Source organism: Leuciscus leuciscus (genome assembly GCF_965113295.1).
Source record: "Leuciscus leuciscus genome assembly, chromosome: 2".
Taxonomy (NCBI): domain Eukaryota; kingdom Metazoa; phylum Chordata; class Actinopteri; order Cypriniformes; family Leuciscidae; genus Leuciscus; species Leuciscus leuciscus.
The window spans coordinates 12,559,590-12,581,883 of NC_138726.1; the positions used below are offsets into that span (position 1 = coordinate 12,559,590).

The 22,294-nt window shown below is 38.3% G+C and overlaps 1 protein-coding gene and 1 long non-coding RNA gene across 3 annotated transcripts in view; both read right to left on the reverse strand.

Annotated features, from left to right (window-relative positions):
• Nucleotides 1-14,579: 14,579 nt before the first annotated feature.
• LOC309485382 (RAS guanyl-releasing protein 2) overlaps nt 14,580-22,294 on the reverse strand; it is a 41,210-nt gene continuing 33,495 nt past the window's right edge. The window contains exons 15-17 of one of the 2 annotated variants that reach the window (XM_082152223.1): nt 16,703-16,861; nt 16,383-16,447; nt 14,580-16,254 (exon numbers count right to left, since the gene is read on the reverse strand). In XM_082152223.1, the coding sequence (XP_082008349.1) occupies nt 16,425-16,447; nt 16,703-16,861 (182 nt within the window). In that variant the 3' untranslated portion in view covers nt 14,580-16,254; nt 16,383-16,424. The remainder of the gene's footprint in view (nt 16,255-16,382; nt 16,448-16,702; nt 16,862-22,294) is intronic. The other variant, XM_082152222.1, reaches the window with a different exon arrangement.
• On the reverse strand, nt 17,638-22,291 carry LOC309486444. The gene is made up of 2 exons (XR_014201547.1): nt 20,280-22,291; nt 17,638-20,231 (listed from the first exon to the last, which is right to left on the reverse strand). It is a non-coding gene; the product is annotated as an uncharacterized lncRNA (long non-coding RNA).

The following is a 22,294-nucleotide window of genomic DNA, read 5'->3' on the forward strand; positions in this document are numbered from 1 at the left end:
TGGAGCATGATCGGGAGCCGAATGAGTCCCCGCAGACTTCTGTGCACTTTGACATAACCTCTGGAGTCTCATCTTCCTGCTGCTCCCCGCCGTGATCCCCCTTAACAGCAGAGCTCAATGACTTCCATGGCACTGGCCCTGGGTGAAGTGCAGCTAAGTGTTTGTTGCTGTTGCACTTTTTGCACTGCACAGATTTGTCACAGTTCTTGGCGAGGTGACTTGTTGAGGCACAACACTTGAAACAGATGTGTTTCTCTTTGAGGTAAGCTTTTCGTTCATCTATGGTCTTGCTGCGAAAGCCACAGCATTTTCTTAGAGGATGGGGCTTATTATGTAATGGACATAATCTATCTGGATCCTCAACCTTTTTCTCCATGTTTTGCTTATCACCACTTTCTGAAGAAACCTCAGTCTTCCTGGTGAACACAGATGGTTTGGTGCGTTGGAGGTTTATCCATCTTAACCCCCTGAGGTCTACGGTATCGCCGGCGATACCAGCTAACTTTTTTTTTATTAGTGTAAAAGAAACTCATAAATACTCTGTTGACTTTGATTTTCCATAGGAGTTTCATACATCAATCGATTCTGTTAAATGTGTATTATTTTTGTGTATACTCACAATAAAAACAAAGTGTTGTGCTTTTTGCCAAATAAAGAAAAATAAACACGAAGCGAGTTCTGCCTTCTCTCTGCCAGTGTAGTCCATTCTGAAACGCGTCCAAAAATTAACAATAACTCAGCGAATACTCAGTCAAACAGACACAGGGGGCAGTCATGGCCTAGTGGTTAGGGAGTTGATCTGGTGACCCAAAGGTTGCTGGTTCGATTCCAGAACCGGTGGGAAATGACTGAGGTGCCCATGAGCAAGGCACCTAACCCCTAATCGCTCCCCGGGCGCCACACAAAGGCTGCCCGCTGCTCTGGGTGTGTGTATCCACGTTTGCAGTGTGTGTGTTAACTACTCACTACTCTGCTCCTAATGTGTGTGCATTAACTTGGATGGGTTAAATGCAGAGGTCAAATTCCAAGTATGGGTTACCATACTTGGCCATCACGTGTCACTTTCACTTTAAAAAAAAATACAGACACACAGGCATGAAGCTTGAATTCTCTTCTTTTAAATGAAGTAATTTATATAAAAAACAAATATTCTCATCTTGTGAAATCTGTATTAAAAGAGAGCGATTCCAGTCGCGTGTGTGAATGAATGATGATGTTTTAGCAAACTGTATTGCTATACTGAGATGAGTAAAAAATCGACTGAATGTTGAAATAAAATGTAGGCTATTTGTATAAGCAACGTATTAAACTGCAAATTAACAATATGCCCTAATATTTCATGAAAACAACGTTACAGTCAGACGAAATATGAAAGACAACATTTTGTTGACTAGATTTGGGTACAGTTTTTACTGTAGAATATACTGCCACATCAAATAAGCTTTTGTTTAGCAATTTCTATATATAAAATACTATTTTTGTCAAAAATAAAGTCATCAACTAAGATGTTAGCTGTTCCAATGTTGGTTATATTCAAACTAATGAATACATAGATAAAATGTAGGCCTATAATCATTTTTTTTACAAAGAAAGAGTACACTTGAAATATTGTTGAAATTGTAATTATTGTTGTAATTGTAACCGTTTTAATAAAATAGCAAAACATATTTACAAGATAGATGTAAGCAAAATCTTAAATGGTCAATATAAGTCTTCTTCTAAATATATATTTTGTCCTTGCATTGTGGCTCAGTCAGTGTCACACCTGAGTGAATGGCTAATTATGCAGAGTGGGTGGGACATTGTATTCTAAGGTGTAAACCACTCCTCGTTCACGCCCCCTCGCATATTGGCTTTCCAAGCAAAACCTGTTTTACATCAATTTAAATCAATGTATGGTTTTATGTGAACGATAAAGCAAGACTATTTTCACATAATTTTGAAGAAAAAACTATAGGCGACGACATCCATTAGTCAAAAGTCTTATTGCCACATATTTAGTATGTGTTTTGTGGCCTTATTTCAAAAACTTAAATTTTTTGTTTTTTCGATAACCACGCATAAACATTATTCTCTCAAAAATGAAAACATGTACATACATGTGGCTCACATATTATTGTAGTCCTGTTTGTGCTATATAGAGTGAATTTACACCTTTGCCATTAATATGTTTATAAGCAACTGAAAAAAGCACAAATGTCAGAGCATGTCAGAACACCCCCAGGGCCCAAAAAAACGCTCAGACTCCAGAGGGTTAACTGAACCACTCATGGTCAGTTCGGCAAAGCTGGGGTCATTTCTTGTCTTTGCTTGGTCTCTGATGAACTTTACAAAGACGCAAAAGGGGGGATATTGAACCTGATGGTCGTCTTTATATTTAGAGCCAACTGAGATCCATTTCTCCAGAAGGTTATAGGGGAGCTTTTGTGCGATGGGATTGACTCCCCGTGGTGTGTTGAGGTAAGATAGTCCAGGTAAGAATCCATCTTTCCTAGCTGCCTCCAGCTCTAGCAACAGGTCCCCTCGCTCCCACAGCTTCTCATTGTCCTTGTTTGATATTTTTGGAAACTCCTCTAACTTCTTAAGCAGAGCGTTTTCTATCATTTCTGCTGATCCATAGTATTCTTCCGATCTCTGCCACACCATTTTGAGTCCTGAGCTGGCATTATTGATGTGAACTGCACGGATGCGTTTGGCCTGCTCTGCAGACTGTGGTCCCAGCCATTTAGTCAGTAAATCTAGCTCTTCCCTGGGGGTTAAGTTCAGATCACTGGTGGAGTTGACAAAGGAAGCTTTCCAGGCCCAGTAGTTCTCTGGTTTATCGTCAAACTTTAGGAGCCCAGAGCTAACTATTTCTTTGTGAATCAGGTATCTGGCTAAGTCTGTTGTGTCTGACTGATCATGCAGGGGTGCTCTAGAGGGCGTGAAGTAGGTTTTACCTTTAGATTGTGTGACGTGAGTCTGTAGAGGGCGGCATTCATCTTGGTAGAACTTCAAAGGGCGTGCATGGCTTTGCTGAGCGTAGGCTGTGCTCGTGCTCTGGCGTTGTGCTGGAAATTCTTGGAACATGACATCGCTAATTTCCTCCATGCTGTGTGTTTGGATTCCACGATTATCTGTATCACCATTGTCCATGTTTGGCTGGTGCTCTGGTGAAAAGATGGGTTGTGGTTCCATGAGTTGAGACTGTTGCTCCCCATGCTCCTGAGAATATTGTTGCACATACTCACTAGTGCGTTGATGTGAGTGATACGGAGCTAATTTGGTCACATTCTGCTGTGTTGTTTTTCCAACTTCTTCCTCATAAGCTGCTTCAAGGATTTCAGCCTCTGTAATAGCTGCTTCAGCAGCGCCCTGTATTTTCAGTGCTTTGAGGTTGGCCTGTAACTCAGTTGCCCTACGTTTCAGTTCCACTTCAAGCTCAGTTTTTCTCTTAAATTCTTCCGCTTCAATCCGTGCCTGCTTTATTAACATGTCTGCTTCTTTTTGTGCATATGAAGCTTTGACTTTTGCAGCTTCCGCTTTAGCTCTAGCTCTTGTGGCAGCAGAACTGTGAGATGAGGCATGACTAGAATGGATTGAGCGTCTGGTATGGTAGGAGTATTGAGACTGCCCATCTTCTGTGTATGGCAGAGGTTTTTCTTCGCTTTGTTCCTCCATGATAGATTGTTGAATCTATGTTGAGCTTCTGGGCTGCAGTGTTGACAACTCACTCTTCTTATGATAGCAGACTGAATTGTAAGTCTTTTTACTATTCTGCTCTTGCTTTGACAGGTTAGCGTAGCAGATAGCTAACATAAGATCCATGAAATAAAGACCCAGGAAACCAGAGTAGAGAGAGGCCTTTAGTAAGGATCTTTCCAATTTTGTAAAACTGTAGAAACATAACAATATGGCATTACAAACTGCCCATATATACATATACATGAATATGCAACTCAAGTCTAACATAAAAACTATCCCATAAGAAAAATTAGCCATTATAATGAGACTTGCAGGACTAGTAAGCATTTAAGCTAACTTTAACATAGGTGTCGCTGGAGAAATGCTAATCGCGATTAGCATCTATTAATACAACATACATATTATGCTAAAACGGACAATACACAAAGACTATAGCAAAGTAGATATACTTCCTACAGAAATACTTACAGACTTAGACCTTCAAAAACTACCAAAGGCAAAGAGAAAAGAGTAACTGCTGCATGTCCTCTCAATAGACTAGAGTCAGACGCAAACAGGAAACCAACGGCAAGAGAGGAGGGACTAAAATATGAAAAATCAAATGCAATACAACTTTACACCACAGATGTCTCTAATGCAACACAAAGTGGGGGCAGAACACCGCCCATGAGGTTGAATATCTGCTTCTCCCGACTCATTTCATGAGTTCGCCATTACATATAATAAGATATAGTAAAAAGTATGCATATTTGTTAGGGGTGCGGGAAAAAAAATCAATTCGTATATGAATCGCGATTTTCTACCGATTTGAATAGATTCACAAATTTCAAAAATCGATTTTCTAAAGTGTTAGACTGCTTTAACTTCGCAGTTCTACTTAAAGTTACTGAAAGTTATTGACGTTAATCACAATAAGCCGCGAACAAGCGGTGCTCGCGCTGACGGACACAGCCGAAGTGCGCGCACAGATGCTGCCTCTCACATGCATGCAATCTCGTATTCAGTTCTCTTTCTCAGCTACACACACACAATTATGTCAAAATGCACATCATGTGGACTGTGGAGTATTCAATGTAAACAGAGTCTGTTATGTCCTACTACACGAACGAAAATAAATGGGAGAAAATCGGATGTGTAACTACATCCGTGCATTCATTCTTAAAGGGACAGCCGCCTCATAAATTGTTGCCATCCGTTTCATGACTCACTGCTTTTGACTAAATTACTTTTGTATCCTTATTATGAATCAATTTATATTTAATTCATACAGTGAAAACAATACAGTGTTTTTTTTTTACATTTGATTATTCAATTTCGGTAGTATTTCATACTACATGTTTAGTAAACCTATGCTTCTGTACCTGAACAAGTTAGTTTATTTAATTTGTATATTTTTCTATTATATTTGTCCTATTATTTGTAATTTGTCTCCTTTGTTCCTATTTTTAATATAAAAAATTAAATAAAATGTTGTTGTTTTATTACAGAAGACTGTGTGTAATGATTTTGTATTCAGCTTAAAGGGCATTTGTTTTATAATATTGGGTTGACTAAAATGGGCAGAAAAACTAAATAAATTTCAAGATTCACATTTAATTCTGTAGGATTTTTTCCTTCTAGACCTATTAAACTGTCTACCGGAGTCAAATAAGAAAAGTAACACAAACCAGTAAACTACAATAAAAATGCACATATCGAATCAAACATTTTTAAATCGAATTGTGACCTCAAGAAACGATTCGAAAGGTACCAAAAGATTCCCACCCCTAATTTGGTATGCTGTCCGAGGGGAGGACTCAAAGCCACTCAATTTGGCTCAAACCCAAAGTACTCCCCCAAAGAAGCGAAGCCCGCAGTTTCTATTAGAGTTTGATATGCTGAGTAGGTTGGCGTTTGACGGGGCGGATACAGTGGATTTGAAGTTTCGTAAAACGCGGACTGGTAAGCTGATGAGTGCTTGATGGGCTTTTTTGATATGGAACCAATTGGACCTGAAATATCTGATTGAACAAGAATTGATTTTAAGTGATTTTGGAACCAAAAATGTGTAGTGGGGTGGTTGTAGTCGTCTACAAAGAGATGATCATATGGGGATGTAGCCTGCAAGTTTCTGAATTGAAGAATGGAATGGAACGGCTGGATAGGTGAAGGGAGGTTGAAAATGTAAATGAAGTGGCCATTTTCAGCTTGGTCTGTCTTTCTTTGTTTGGTATTATCTCGGGGAGGGAGTGCTGGAGATCAGCTTGTGAAAAAGCTCGAACAGGACTGAGGACTGTGGTGTGTATGAAAGCTCAGGGGGCCATGTAGACACAAGCCAGCAATCTTAATAGAATCCTCCAAAACCGATGGAGTGGGCTGTGTCCATGAAATGATCGACTGGGATGGAAACAAGTATTTTTTCTACTAAACACAAGTCATTCCAAAGATGTAAGAAGGCAATTCATAAACTAAGCTAATTCCGGCATGCCTCGGCAAGTTAGGGGGATTATGTTCTCTAGCACGTGGACCGAAGACACAAGTTAAAGAAGATACGAGAGAATTTAGTTCATCTCCCAATGTTGAACTTGTTGCAGACCTGTCTGCCGAAGTCTGTCTACAGAGACAGTTCTACCAGAAAGACTCAGGAAGCAAAATAGCATAACAAAGCATACATTTATTAACAGCCCAGAAAGCAAGTATTTATGAAGTTCTTTGGCGTAGGCCCCGTCCGTAGCTTGCAATCCGAGGTTAACGGAATCTGCATTTCCTGCCTGGAGACGAAGGCGGGGGCATAGCCGACCCTCTGGGAGGTATGGACAGGGACCATCCTGGTGGTGGTTGGGAGGATGGAGGTAATTAATGGTGTGAGCATCTGCAAACTCAGATGTGTGCAAGTACCAATCTTTTATACTGCAAGTATTAGAACACGATTGGTTAGAAGTGACATAACAATTGAGTCTTCCTGGCAGAACTTATGCTAAAGCTTTCATTGTTGGGGAGGTCAACATTGGTGGTTGCAGGTTGTGGGACATAGCTGGTGGGTTTTTATCTGGGCTGCGATGGTTGGGGTTGGGGTGGGGGGATGAAGGTTTAATTTGAGGACACAACATGGTGGAATGAGTCACTGATCTGCACATTGTGCAAGAGACATTTCGGCAGCATGTAAAAACTGTACTGTGGAGATCAGGGTCAAGCGCGACCCAGTAAGGGCACTGATTCCACTGGGTGACATGATCAGCACTTTTTGAAGAGATGGCCTTCAGGGGAGTCAATGATTTTGCACGGTGCACAGTGCACACACACACACACACACATATATAAATATATATATATATATATATATATATATATATATATATATATAATATATAATATATATATATATATATATATATATATTAGGGGTGTCGCAATATACCGGTGTTGACGATAATCGTGATATTCAAAGCATGAAATATCGACATCGTGTTAATTTAGAGTGTGACAATATTCCGGTATTGGCGATAACCACAATGTTTAAAATGAATAGGACTCTTATGATAACATGACACGTAAATACTCCAGCGCCAGTACCTGGTTGACCTCTCAGGTGGCAGTATTGCACCCGCTGACACAGGTCTGTCAAATAAGAAGACGACGCAGCGCTCGTCCACGCCCGCGCAGCTAGAGTGGAACACTCTGTCCACACCCGAAAAAAGTAAGCTCGCCAGTATTAAGAACAGAGTTCTTCGGCTTCAAATAAAACAGCACCTTAAAGGTGGTCGCACACCGGACGAGAAGCGCAGCGCCACGTCTTTAAAATTCGAACACATTCTCTATGAGTGTAACTTACACACACCGGCGGCCGCATGCCCAGCAACGGCTCAGGACCATGTTCAAAATCCTGCCGCGACACAGAGCGTTATTTACATCGTTTTATATTAAATTTACATTATATTTGTTTCAAATCATCGTAAATGATTTCACCCTGTGCTGCAATATACATTTAATTTTACATTAATTTACAGAAATCAGCTGCTTGAATGAAAATTGCTGATGTTATCGGATTTTCAGGTGATATTCTTAAATTCATTCAGTTAACGGACGCTCTGAGGTAAAGTGTTCAGATCACAGACTCAGCAACTATTATTTAATTGTACAGTGTAATCATAACATAGTACAGACATTATCTAAATTCCATAATGTCCTTAAACAATGATATTGCTGGCCATAAACTGAGACGCGCGTGCGTGTGAGATACCTCGAGTTGTCATAGATGCGACGTGGCTATTATTTTACTAGTCATGGAATGGAAAACGTGACATTAACTGTTAACAGGGGGTTTCTGTGTTCATATATTAATAAAGGGTGATTATTAAAATTAAGAACCCCGTTTTCTTTACTCACCTTATTTTTGTATTTGCACTTGATTTTTTTTATTCAAATCTGCTATCTGCATGACTTTATTGGCGCCGGTGCAACAATAGGTTTAAGAGCTTTTCAGGTCTTTAGGAAACCTTCAGACAGTGTTTTGCTTCAGTTTGAAACCAGATAAACTTCACATGCTTATCTTCCTTCACAAGAATTTGCCATAGATTGAGTATGCAAGAAGTAAAAAATGCATGTGCCTTGTCTATCAGTATCCTTATGTTTGTTGGGTAAAAAAGAAAAACTACTGTATATAAACAAAGTAAAAATGAATTTGACTGATAACTACCCGAAATAGATTCTATAGATATCGCGATATATCGATATCGTGAATTCTTTTGGCCACACACACATATATATACACACACATATATACATACGTACATAGCTGCATCTGACATGGCATTTATGTTTATTTAAGAATCAAAAATACAAAGAAGTTGTGCACATCCCAAACACCCTGATTGGGCTCAGATGCAGGACAATGAAATGACAAAAACAAGTGAGCCTGCGGCGCTGGTTGACGCAACCTTACACTTGTGTCTGCTACCGGGGAAGCCGTCTGAGCCTGCGACACCATGAGGTTACCATAGAAACATGTGGTTTGCCATTGATTGCTCTCGTGATTCTAGTAATAACCACAATGCAGCAATGAGTTCCTTTATTAAAGGGACCTGAGGGAAGTTACACATGCAAGATACGGCTAGCCATATCTCATGAGGTCTTCAGTTGGAAAACAACTTGTCAAGGCAGAAGCTAAAATTCAACTACTGTACCCCAAGAGCTAGCATAATGACAGAAGAAAAAAAAGAAAAAAAAGATATATGTACCCACCTGTCTAGAAGATTGATGATTGCAATGGAAATGTTTTTCAGGAACAGATGGAGAGGGAATTTGAGTTGGTAGGTTCACAAGTTCATTTTTAGTCAAACCAGTAATGTCATCCTCTTTAACGACATCCTCCTTAGGTATACAAGATGATGACAGAATTTTCATTTTAAAGTGGAGTATCCCTTTAAAGTCACTCACTTTACTGGCTGTGCACCACTTGTCAAATTAAAATCCTTTGTCCTTTGTACCTCCAAACGCAGATTTAGCTCAACCTGACGTGCTTGGGCTTTCTCCTGTGCCTCATATTGTAAATGGGCCAAGCGGACTCTCAGTCGCGCGCCGTCTCTAGAATCAACAGAACTTGGAGAGAACGGATCAAACGGTGGCAAGCCAGCCTTAGCATCGGCCATCACCTCCGCCTCAGCATCAGCTCTACCACTCCGCTTATCCTCATCATCCATAAGGCTGAGATGTGCCACTGCAACTTCACCAACAACGGAATTTCCGCTAGCCTCATCATCCCCCACAGTATTTGACATAGGAAGAACACTGATCTCTCTTAAACACTGTATCAGCTTACTCTTTATGTCACTCTTAAGAGCCTGTCTACTCACAACAAACTGATAGTGGTCAGCTATCAGCAATAAATCTGGTTTCCTGCACGAACTAATCTGTTCTAAGGACGGATTAGCAATAAACTTCTGAGAGTTAAACATCTCCATAATGCACAACCAGCAAACGAGCATAACAATACCAGTCCGCATAAGTACGCCGCCAAAATAACGTAACGTCAGTTGCCACCATCACACACACAAATCATCACAACTATAATTTTATTTGGGATTTAACGATCCCGGACGAGCCCCCATTAAATGTTACGAACTCCTATGAGGTAACATTGAGGTTGTGATCAAATTTGGTGTGATTAGGGTGGCAAGAGACAACACAACAAATTAGTGCGAAAGAAAAATGATTTATTATACAGAAGTGAAATTATTATACAACAAGATGTATAATAGTAATAATAATAATGGTGAATATAAGCAAGGAAAAATTTAAGCAAATTATTTACCGATAAAAATTAAATAAAAAATCTGATAAATAACCCAAGAGAAAAAAAGGGACGCAATTAGTGAAGCCAAAGAAAAGAAAAGAACAAAACAAAACTCATTCTAACTTGTAATTAAATCTCTAATCTAACTAATAAAAGAAAGAAAGGAAAAGACATCAACTCTTCAGCTTCAACACCCTAACTAAATTACTCTGACTAACAAACTCAAGACATACAGAGGGTGGCGTTCACTTTCTTACCTGGGGTATACATCGAGTTACCTAGGTGTTGTATTATGTAAGTCACGTGACTTATAACCTGTCCACTTTTTACTCTGGGTCGAACAACGCCATCAAAGGGCAGAAAGAGAACGTACAAGGAAAATCTCACAACACTATTCAAAAACGAGATGGCAGCAAAAATAAAATAAGCGTACAAAGCAACAAAAAAACAGAGCGGCAGAAAAGTTCTGTTCCGCGTCCTTTATTGCTGCTGGGGAAACTTGATTGGCCGCGGGGGAAGTGATGTCACGCCATTGATAAAAACTGACAGCTCTCCAAGCCAACAGCATACCAGAGGTGGAGCGAACCTAATAATATTTCAGAGAGAGAGAGAGATAAAGAGAGATAGAGAGATACAGCCACGCACAAGCACAGGGACGTAACAACTATACCCGGAGAAACCAGCAAAACACTAAGGGCTGAACCGGGAGCTCGTGAAGCCAATGCACTGCTGCGCGCCGCCATCTTGTAGAGAAAACAGTGTTGTCGCTGTCAAAGTGACGCTGTTTTGTCTACCCTGTTTCCAAAACTCATTTGTTTGACCTTCCTAAGGCTGACGTGATTGGTTAAAATGTATTTTAAACACTGTTCCTTCCTGAATATTATAACCCCAACGATTATCTTTGTGCTGCACATTTTACAGAGAACAGCTTCCAGAACCTAAGATGAGTACAATGCAGGCTACGCACAAAAGCTTCTCCTAAAATGAAGCAGTTCCCACTTTGTCGGGTGTTTTTTAATTTATAGGACTGTACTGGCTTTGTGTTTTTGATTTGTGATCACCAGGGGGCGTCAGTAAGAACGCACAAAGCCAGAGTTTGGTGCTTTACAGCGTTTATTATGCATGCTCTCACACACACATATGATACAAGTTTGTGCATTGTATTATGTATATTTATTTCTAAACAAATAAACAAATATACATAATAAGTTACAACTGAAATAAATGCATTATACATAATATCAGCAGCAGTATATATTTAAATAAGATAATTATATGCCATATTTAATGACGCATCATGTGCATTTAAGCAAAACGACAGTAATAAACATATCAAAGAATACTGACCGAAAAGGTTATTGTTGTGCAGCAATGCTGGTTAAACAAAATAATACAATCTAAACATAATACAATACACAAACTTGCAGTATTAAATGCGCATGCTATGGATGGCTGTTATTAGCTCTGGACTTGCGCACTTAGATGATGCAGTTATTATAGAATGGACCGGTAACAACTTAAAACTCAAATTCTCATACTAAAGACAGTTGACAGAGCTGTATAGAACTAACAAGTTGTCCTTCTTCTGGGTGGGCCAAACTAAACTGTCAATCGCATCCACATCAAATCAGAAAATACTATGGAAAATACTGTGCCTTTTCAACAGCGGCCCCAATTTATGTAGTAAATGCACTACAGAAAAGGCCTAAGAGTCTTTATTATCTTTTGGTAATACTGGCAAGTAGAGTAGCTTATTTACTGGTCTAACATATTTATGATCACCTACTTGAACTTCAGTTCTGATTTGACATCAGCTCCGGGTATTGTGGCTGTGACCTGACCCACTGGCCAGAGAGCCCTGGGAAGTTGCTGGTCAACTATCATCACCACTGTTCCATTCTCCAGGTTTTTGGCCCCTTCAGTCATCCACCTTGAAGAGGTTTGTAGATACCGTTTTATGAAGTTTGCTCAGAAATTATTGACGAGGATCTGACTTTGTCTCCAGCGTTTCCTACTCAGCAGCTCTGACTTAGGGTATACAACGTGTGGTAAGTCGGGGTCCAGCCACCCCACGAAAAGGCTGTTTGGAGTGACAAGATTAACATCCATTACATTAGAAGACGCATAACCAAGGGGATTCAGGATTCCTTCGATTCCTACCATGACTGTTGTTAGCACTTCCTCAGACACATGTTTTGCTCCAAGAGTCTGGATGAGTGCAGCTTTCAGCATCCTGATTTTTCTTTCCCATATACCACGAAGTGGGGAGCTCCTGGGGGATTAAAGTGGAACTGGATTTGCTGCTTTGCAAGTTGGCTTTGTAGGTTGGGCTGCAAGGCTGTGAATGTATCTGACAGCTCTCGTTCACCTCCTTTGAAATTAGTCCCCTGGTCCAAAAAGAGTTCATGAGGTCATGAGGAATGAATCTGAGCCAATGTTCATGAGCATTTCTCATTGTGCTGTCCTATTTTAATTGTAAAAGGCCCAAAACAGTCAACACCAGTTTAAAAGAATGCAGGTTGGTAGAGGCGAAGGCGGGCAGGTGGCAAATCAGCCATACGTGGGATTTCAGGTTTCCCACACCATTTTCTGCACTCACTGCACTTGTGTTGATTTTGACTCACAGCCTCTCGGTCTCTCAGGATCCAGAATCGTTGGCGTATCTCTGCAAATACTCTTTCTGGCCCTGGGTGATGTAATATATCATCAAAATGCTGGATTAGAAATTGACTAAGGGGGTGTTTGGGTTCAAGTATAATGGGGTGAACAGACTCTTGGTAAAACAAATCAATGCGCCGCAGATGGCCACCTTATGAACCCAGTAGACTGGTCAATCTCAGGGGCAAGTGTGAATAACCACTTGGAAGGCAAGGGTTTGCCAGCCCTCAATGCCACAATTTCAGTGGGGAAGCATGTAGCTTGTGCTTCCTTTAGAAGAGAGTTGGGCAGAGAGCTCTCCTTACTTTTTAGTATGTCCAGACTGTTCTAGTGCTTTTTTCTCAACTAGTTCAATGAGACTGTGAAACTGAGAGAAGTCCTGCAAAGCTTTAGAAAGAACTACTGTAGTAAGGCCACAGAAGCTCACCTTTTTCTCTTCATCTGTGTTGTCTGTGGCTGGCTCCACAGGGTCATTGGGCCAGGATTTTGGGTCCTGCCATAGAAAGTTTAGTCCTCAGTTCCATCAAGTAGGCTGAGAGAGCTGCCAGAGTGGTTTACCATGAGTGATGCCATCTGCAGGATTGTCTTCAGACTTTACATACCGCTTTGCTTGAGGAGACATCAGCTCTTGAATTTTGGCAACTCTCATGCCCACACTTTTAAAATCACTCCATAAGGTCCACTGCCGAATGCCCAGGGTAAGTTCTCTTTCAAGCCTTGCCAACTGGGCCCATGTGAGTGCTGTACATAGTTCTAATCTTGGTATAGACAACTGCCGTTTAGGTGACACTCTAGATCTTGCTGCATTGAATGCAACCTCCACTTGGCCTTCAGTATTTTGTGTTCTGAGATATGCAACTGACCCATATGCATGATCTGAAGCATCACAAAATAGAATTCAGAATCCAGCTGGGGGCTGCTATAACATTGTGGGATGGCAATTCGCTCAATGTCCTAAAAGGTATATTACAATGCATAAAAAGGGAATATTCGAAAAATCATAAGGGGCACTTTAACCGATCAAACTATACAACAGCTTATGGAGACAAATTGAAAAGTTGAATGTAGATGATATAAAAATCTTCTTTGGCATTAATCATAATCGCACAACCATATTTGGAGTATCAAAAAAAGGTAAGAGCAATGTTTGTGCTGCCACAGTGCAGTGAAACTGTATACTTTAACCTCATGACAAAAATAGTTCTTGCGTTGCTCAAATATGGACATTTTCAAGACATTACTAATTTAAAAGGACAAGTCACCCAAAAAATGAAAACTTTAGCGTAAGTTCTGCCAGGAAGTCTCAATCGTTACGTCACTTATTACCTTCACGTCTAACCAATCATGTGCTATTACTTGCAGTATAAAAGATTGGTACTTACACATGACTGAGTTCGCAGATGCTGATGCAAACAATTACCTCCATCCTCCCCACCACCACCAGGATGGTCCTTTCCCATATCTCCCGGGGGTCGGGTGCACCCCTGCCTTCGTCTTCAGGCAGGAAATGCAGATTCCGCTACCCTCGGATTGCGAGCTACGGACGGGGCCTACGCCAAAGAACTTTATAAATATTTGCTTGCTGGGCTGTTAATTAAAATATATGCTTTTGTTATATAATTTTATCTCCCAAGTCTTTCTGGTAGAAATGAAAATCTCGTTGTCAAAAGATTATATTTTGAAGAATGTTGTGATAAAAAAGAAATAAAAAAGAAATAACATAACAAAAAACACCGAACCCTTTTTCAGAATATTTTCTTTGTGTTCTGCAGGAAAAAGTCATACAAGTTTTGTAGCCATCTGTAATGACATGAGAGTTAACTTAATCAATTTCCAAAACTAGGGGGCGCTATAACTTAAGAAAATCCTTAATTGTGTTAAGAAGTTTGTAAATTATTTTGTATAACTACAGACTCTGGTTGCAGTAGAAAAGAAGAGAGGCTCATGCAATTTTGTCACTCATAGATATTTTGATATAGCAATATTTATTATGTCACTGAAAAATTCCTACAGACTGGTACATTAAAAGGTAGTTGCATGAGAAAAATACATTCAATTATCACCGAGGAAAATTCATCTTTTGTATTACAGAACAAACAATATTTCAGTGTGCAACATGACACATTTACTTAAATGTAAAATGCATTCTCAGATCTTCCTGTACATATAAAAACAAAACATTCAACAAGGATATTTGAAAAGAACATATTAGTTAATATACATACAATACATAAGTTACATGCCTAATGTCACATCACATAAGAATCAGATTTCCCAGACTAATATTGACAGTTTCTCAGATCATTGCAAGAATTTGGAAATCTCGTCTTAACAGCAACTGCTAGAGAGAGAGAGAACAAGGATATTCTCAAATGTGAGATATTGACCTATAGTGTTGTGAAACAGACTATGCTTTTGGCATCTTCCAGCAACAGAGCCAGATTTTTTTTTTTTTTTTTTTTTAGGGCTGTTTTACCACAAGAACTACTTAAAATCTAAATATAATTAAATTGAAAAAATATATTTTTTTATTTCATCAGATCGAACAGCAAAAATACCTTAATGTATTTCCTCATTAAGATCTTTAACCATTCAGCATGCCATGTTACATCCAAATGATCATAAGTGATTACGTTTAACCCTTTGGATGAATTCAAATTATTTATTAATGTTTAATGCTCAGATATGCAGAGGGAAAAGGCTCTTAACATGTGACCCAAAGATTTCATCTTTTTTACCAGCATATTCCTTCCCCAGATGAAGAAAAAATACAATTGACACACTAAGTAAAGAAAAAACTTTTCAGGGGTGAATAGCTCACCAATTAATGAATTGTTTCTGTTCAAAATCTTGTTCGTGCACGATATTTATGGTATGAAAGAAGGAGCCTTTTTTATATCTTTTTAAAATTTTTTATATATATATGACAACTTACACAACTTGGATGACGAAGATTTTGATGCACCAATTACAGCTGGAATATCTATGACTAACTTTTATTGCAGTTAACTCTCTCAAGAATAAATTACCCCCCCCCCCCCCCCCACCCCCCCACACCCATTTTAATTTAATAGAATTCAAAGATTTAAAGAACATTACTGGTTGCATAATATCAACTATATTTCAGGTGCACATAAACACACATTACCAGATACTGAAATTGAAATTCAGCCAGAACTGCTTTGGTGATGTTAGAAGATCTCATTACTTCAGTGAATGTAAATTTCAAAATGTAAATTTCTGTAACTCAGAACATGGTAACCGATATAACTTACTCTTCATTAAGATTATGATATATTTCCCCATTCTCTTTCATCTATTTTTTTTTTTATTGTTTTTCTTTGTTTTTTTCAGGAGCCTGGGTAAAATATACACCATAATGATACATCCTCCAAATATGCTTGATATTTTGAGATATGTTTGAGATTACATTCAGACTTTAAAAGGAAGAGGTGACTGATCTGGTCAGCAGTTGCAGCTTCAGTCCAGCAGATAGCAGCATGTCTATGTCTCATGATGTGTCAGGCTGTGACAGTGAACACAGTCGATCCCAAAATTTGATTAATTTTCCTGACTCTGATCAGCTCTTTTTTCTTCAACATTGGGTGTGGAAGAAATTTGCCCCAACACGAAAATCTGTACTTCAGACAGGGAACAATATTGAGTTAACAATACAATATGTGTAATGTTCTATATTCAGTGTATAGTTGTCTTTTTTTCCTGAGAAATGTTTTTATGTAGTGATTAGTCAAGCAGAATTTTGGTTTACCAGTTTAAAGGTGACAGTCAAATACACCCCTGTTCAACTGCCTCAACATCCCTCTTCTGTGATGACTGAAGACCAAAGAATAAACAGAAATAGTTTTTTTTCCTCACAATTACAAGTTAATATCTCACAATTCTGACAGAGTTATAAACTCGGAATTGCAAGAAATAAAGGCAAAAATGCAAGATGTAAACTTGTAATGGGAAGAAAAATTTTCAGAAATGTGAGATAAAAAAATCACAATTATCTTTTTTATTTCTAAGCTTTAAGCTTCTATATCTAAGTTTAGAAATTATGTGCAGTGTGTGTGAGAATATGTTTACCTGTGTTCTGCAGGTTTGATTGAGCATTACTGGACAGAGGAAAGCTGTAGGATCTGGACTGTAGTGACGGTGGTGTTTCATGACTGATGCTCTTCGTTCTTTTACGGCATTCAATCGTCAGACGTCCATGACATGCTTTATGACAGTTCACCCCACAAACTGAGGGAGAGAGAGAGAGAGAGAGAGAGAGAGAGAGAGAGAGAGAGAGAGAGAGAGAGAGAGAGAGAGAGAGAGAGAGAGAGAGAGAGAGAGAGAGAGAGAGAGAGATTAGTCTTCGGGTTGGTGGACAAAGGTGAAAAGAAAAACCCTTGTTAAAAAAGAAGTGTGCATAATTGCATTGAATGTTCACTTAGGCTATAGTGTTTTTCAAATCTTAAAAGTATATATTTTTTTTAAATAGTCCGTTTGTGTGTGTGTCCCTTTAAATGCAAATGAGCTGCTGCTCCGCCTCCGTTTGGAAGAGGGCCGACATGTGTTTCGGATACAGGAACAACATAACAGTCGAATTTCTCTCAGGTAAAGTGTCAATAATACCCAGTAGCGGAGTGCAGCCTTATATGTTTGAACCGGAGTCAGACATAGATAGAGAGACTCAGGAAGAGGTTGCAACTGTTAGACTGTACATGGGCATTTCTGAATGGTTAGTGGCAGAGATGGGCATAAATACATGGAAATGTATTTAAAATACAAGTACAAAATACTGTGTGGAAAAATGTATTTAAATACAAATACAGTATTTTGTATTTTGAAAATACACAAAATACATGTGAAATTGGCCATCCAGTGCAGGTATAGGTCACAGTGAATGAAGAAAATACATAGGCCTACTGACTTTTCATTCCTAACCTCATCTCTGCCCTTTCTTTCTTTCTTTCTTTCTTTCTTTCTTTCTTTCTTTCTTTCTTTCTTTCTTTCTTTCTTTCTTTCTTTCTTTCTCTTTCTTTCTTTCTTTCTTTCTGGCAATTACAAATAAACTTATGCAAAATAGCAGCCATTTATATACTTATTTCTGGTTACAATGTAGTCTATTACTTGTGGTGAACACTATTCAAAAATGAATTCTGTATGTAAAACTGTGGGAACCTTTTCTGCTATCTAGCAAAGAATATGGATGGGCGATATTACCAAAATCTCAATTTTACTTCAGAGTAACAATATCATGGTTTCACAATTCTTAATATCAGTTTTGATTCCACAGCATAAACTGAATTTCAAAACTGAAGTTTTGTTGTTGTTGTTGTTGTTGCAGGTAGTCCAATGCTTTTTAAGTAATTTTATGTTTATTTTATGTAAAGTTTATTTGTTTCTATAAGTTTATTAAAATTAGAAAGTGTATCTAAAATTTTAAATGACGATTAATTTAGATTAATTTGACACTATTTACCCCTTTTTTATTATTATTTTTTATGTACAATAAAACTAAAAGCTGAAGATTTTTGTGGTGTATCATTGGTGTTTGTTTTTCCACTCCAATGTTCCAGTAATTCCTGCCCACTAAAAGCTGCACGGATCAATTTGCTTACCCACCAAATAGGCCTATGTAAACGATTTAGAAAAAGTTCCATCAATTCACACTTTATATCATCACTATGATATGTAGTGTCAGATCACCCAGCCCTAACATGCAGTAATGATTTAAACACATTTGACAAGCTAGTTGATAAAAATCAACAACCGGTCAAGACTGATTGGCTAACGCTATTTTCCCACTTGTCTGTGCTCTTTTATTCTTTCATGTTAACTGAAGTAAATAATGCACTATTTTAACTTTAATCAACAAGTAGAATTGATCATGACATTCTTACCTTATTCCAAAAAAAAAATCGCTGATCCAATGCTGACCTAGTGAATGTCTAAACTAGTTGATGCACAAAATCAGTACCCCGATAAAGAGGTTGACTGGCAAAAACACACTAAAAAAAAATGGTTCTTCAGCGGTTCTTCAGGGGTTCTTTGCGGTGGTTAAGGTGCTATATAGCACCACTACCATTTAAAGAACCTGTTAAGCCCAGTTTGGTTCTTCAGCGGTTCTTTAGCGGTTCTTTGGGGTGGTTAAGGTGCTATATGGCACCATTACCATACAAAAAACCTGTTAAGCACCTACAGTTATTTAAAGGCTCTCTTAGTCTCTTAGTTTAGTTGGTGATAGGATTAGAAAAACGACATTAAAATATAGTGATTTTCCTGAATACAAGTCCCGCCTATATATATTCCAGGGCCCCCACACAAGACTTTTTGACCACAGAACATTTTTTTACAGGATTTTGAATATTTTAAGCCACGATTTGGTAAGAAATTAATTATCCATATTGTAAGTAATTGTCATTTAGGAGCATATTGACTCATCAATTGTAGTATCTGGCATGATAATGGGCCCTACTACCTCAAATGTAAAAAAAAACAAAAAACATAAATGGTTCTATATAGCACCATTTGACAAATGTGCTATAAAGCTTCTTAAGTGCCATATAGTACCAAAAGAGGTTCCCCTATTATTACGAGCCAAAGAACCACTGTTGGGTACTGTTGAGCACCATTTTTGTTGAAGCAATTATAAACAACCAAGGTGCTATATGGCACCTCTTATGGTTCTACATAGCACCATTTGACAAAGGTGCTGAATAGCACCTTTAAAGATAGGTGCTATATGGCACTTAAAGTGGTTCCCCTATGATTACAAGCCAATGAACCACTTTTAGTGCTATTTAGCACCATTTTTGTTTAGAGTGAAGTATTTTATGTATTTTGAAAATACAAAAATACTCATCTTAAATGTATTTAAATACAAATTACATTAGATTTTTTTTCTCCAAAGGCTTTAAGATACAAAATAGTATTTTGTATTTCAAATACGTATTTTAAATACATGTATCTGAAATACTGCCCATCCCTGGTTAGTGGATACATTTATGTAACTTAGTTGTTGTAGTGTTGTAGTTACGTTTATTCATCTCATTGCCTAGCTTGTACCGTCATGGTAATCTATAAACTGTTGTTGCCTATAGGTGCTTGTGTGTGAACTGTATTAGGATGCCCACAGAGCCAGAAAATATATGTTGCATGGAGATAGAGCATGGTTTATGGTTATAATGTCGGACTGCTGCTTCTCAGTCAGGGCGGGATCTAGTGCAGATCATCACCAGTCGTGGGCGGGGTTTCCCTACTCCAGTAGGGGGAAATTTGAAAAAGCTTGTTGTGAGAGATTGATAATGATATATGGGGATTATAAAAAAAGTATTGGGTGGATTTTTACCATTACTGGCTGGTTGTTTACACACACTGTGGACACACATTTGTGTTCCAACACCTTATAAAAGTGAATTTTGCATAATAGGTCCCCTTTAAATACATGACAAACACGTTTCAATAGAAATGAGGCTAACCTCATTAGGTAAAAGTATATTTTAGCTTATCACAAATGCTTTCGGTGCAGAACATTCGGCAGTACACTTCAACCATATTTCAATAACAGGGGAGTCAAAACACTGATAGAAGAGAGTTGACGTCTGAAGAGAGGAGGATTTTTTTTCTGCTAAAAACAATACAAACGTGACAAAAGATGTAAGAGAAGAAGTACTTTCTCATTTCTTCCATATCCTTTCATTTTAACACTTGTCTCATTTCTCTCACCTAAATGTCAACGCTATTTTGGCCATGGTGCATGTCTCTCTTTTTACTCACACAATCACGTACAGGCCTCCCTAAAAATATTTAAACACAGAACTGCTTAGACAATGGCCATACGAATCTGAGGCACAAATACTTTTTTTCTCACTCTATTTTGGAGAACTTTTTAAACTAAAAAGTGTACTAAAAGTAGTTGCTACAATACCAGAACCAATCAGAAGGCATAGGCAATTCAGACAGCACTATTAAACACAGCAACACATTTCACTTCTCCATAACAGTATCACATGATTGTGCCTGCTCTCTGTTCTGGCCAGCCTTTCCTTGTATTAAAAATTAAATGAACAGCTGAACAGCTCCCTGTGCTATACTTTGTAACGATCACCAGGTGGAGTGCCCTCGAGAGCCACCAGAGGGCGCTCCACAATAGACTATGATCACTTCCTCACCAACTACATTTCCCATAACTCACTGCCCGGACTCATCAGCACTCATTATCTCATTCACCTGTGTCTTATCACCTTGTTTCACTCACACCATAAATACCTGGTTTTCACATTGACTCTGTGTGAAGTCTTTTTTTTTACTGTTGTGAACTTTACTGAGCGTTTATTCCTGTGGACTGTCTGTTTCTTTTTGACCTTGCCCGTTTCTTTTTGACCTTGCCCGTTTCTGGATTTCTCCCTGGATTTCTTCACTATTTATGCCTTGTAAAGCATTTACAAAGGAGATTTAAAGGCTCAGTTAAATATTTCTATGTTCTGTATCACTGTGTTGTGTTTGTTTACTTTTTCTGTTTAGAAGATAAATGAGCCTTTAAATCTCCTTTGTAAATGCTTTACAAGGCATAAATAGTCCTCACTTTAGATGAGCTCACAAAAACTGTCCACTACTAAATTCTTTATAACTACCTACGTTTACTACATTTACTTACACTTTCTAAGTGATATTATGAATCACTGACATCTCCCAAATAACTGGTTTGTAAATAATGCTATACTTCATTTAGAAATGATAAATTGATCATTAATAAAGTACGAAAATACAATTATTAAACGCATTATAGATATGCTTATAAATCAAGAATAAAGCATTTAAAGCTGTATTTACAAATTGTTATAAATGATGAATTAACTGTTTACTAAAGCTTAACTAATGATTAGCGTGCAGTTATCATAAAGTGTTACTGATATTTTTAAATCAAAGTTTAATTTTGAATCTGGTCCTGCTTCAAGGGGGGCAGAGAATGGGGACAGGGAGTTTTTTTTAAGCTTGAAAATATGCAAAAGCAGCATTAACGTAGCATAAAAGCAGTTCATATGACTTTGTGCTATAATCATAAGTCGTGAAATAGCATTGTGTGAGGAATAAACTGAAATTTTGGTAATAATTCACTGAAAACCTTGACAATCACCCTATAGCTACCCTCATGTTCATTAGAGTTCATTACAGAAGTTGCAGTCTCCGTTTAGTCTTTTGAGTCAGATATTTTCAATGAATCATCAGATATAGTCCACAAATCTGGTTCCCTGAATTGTTTTTTGAATTCGACTCACTGACTCATTGAGTTAACAGCTTAAATGTAAGTCTGTTTCTCATCCAAAGCTATCATATGACTTCAAAAATAATATGGGCTGCTTTAATGATACATCTATAGTGCTTTTGCATCCTTTACAAAGCTCGAAAGCTCCAGTCCCGTTAATGGACTCTATGCCCGATCGCTTGTGCATTTAGACTCACCGGCCACCGCAACTTTCAATGCAGCGAGGTGTATGGAAATCATGAGAAATTGAAGCACAAAATTAAATCTTGGGGAAGTGTTACATGAAATTGAAAAAAGCCAACTATCTATATTTATATATTCTTGAAATCTCTGTTCTATTGACGTTTTCTGAATGGGTGAATTGGTAAAGGAATTGGTAATTTTTTCAGACATACCAAACATGCACACATACAGTTCTCTCT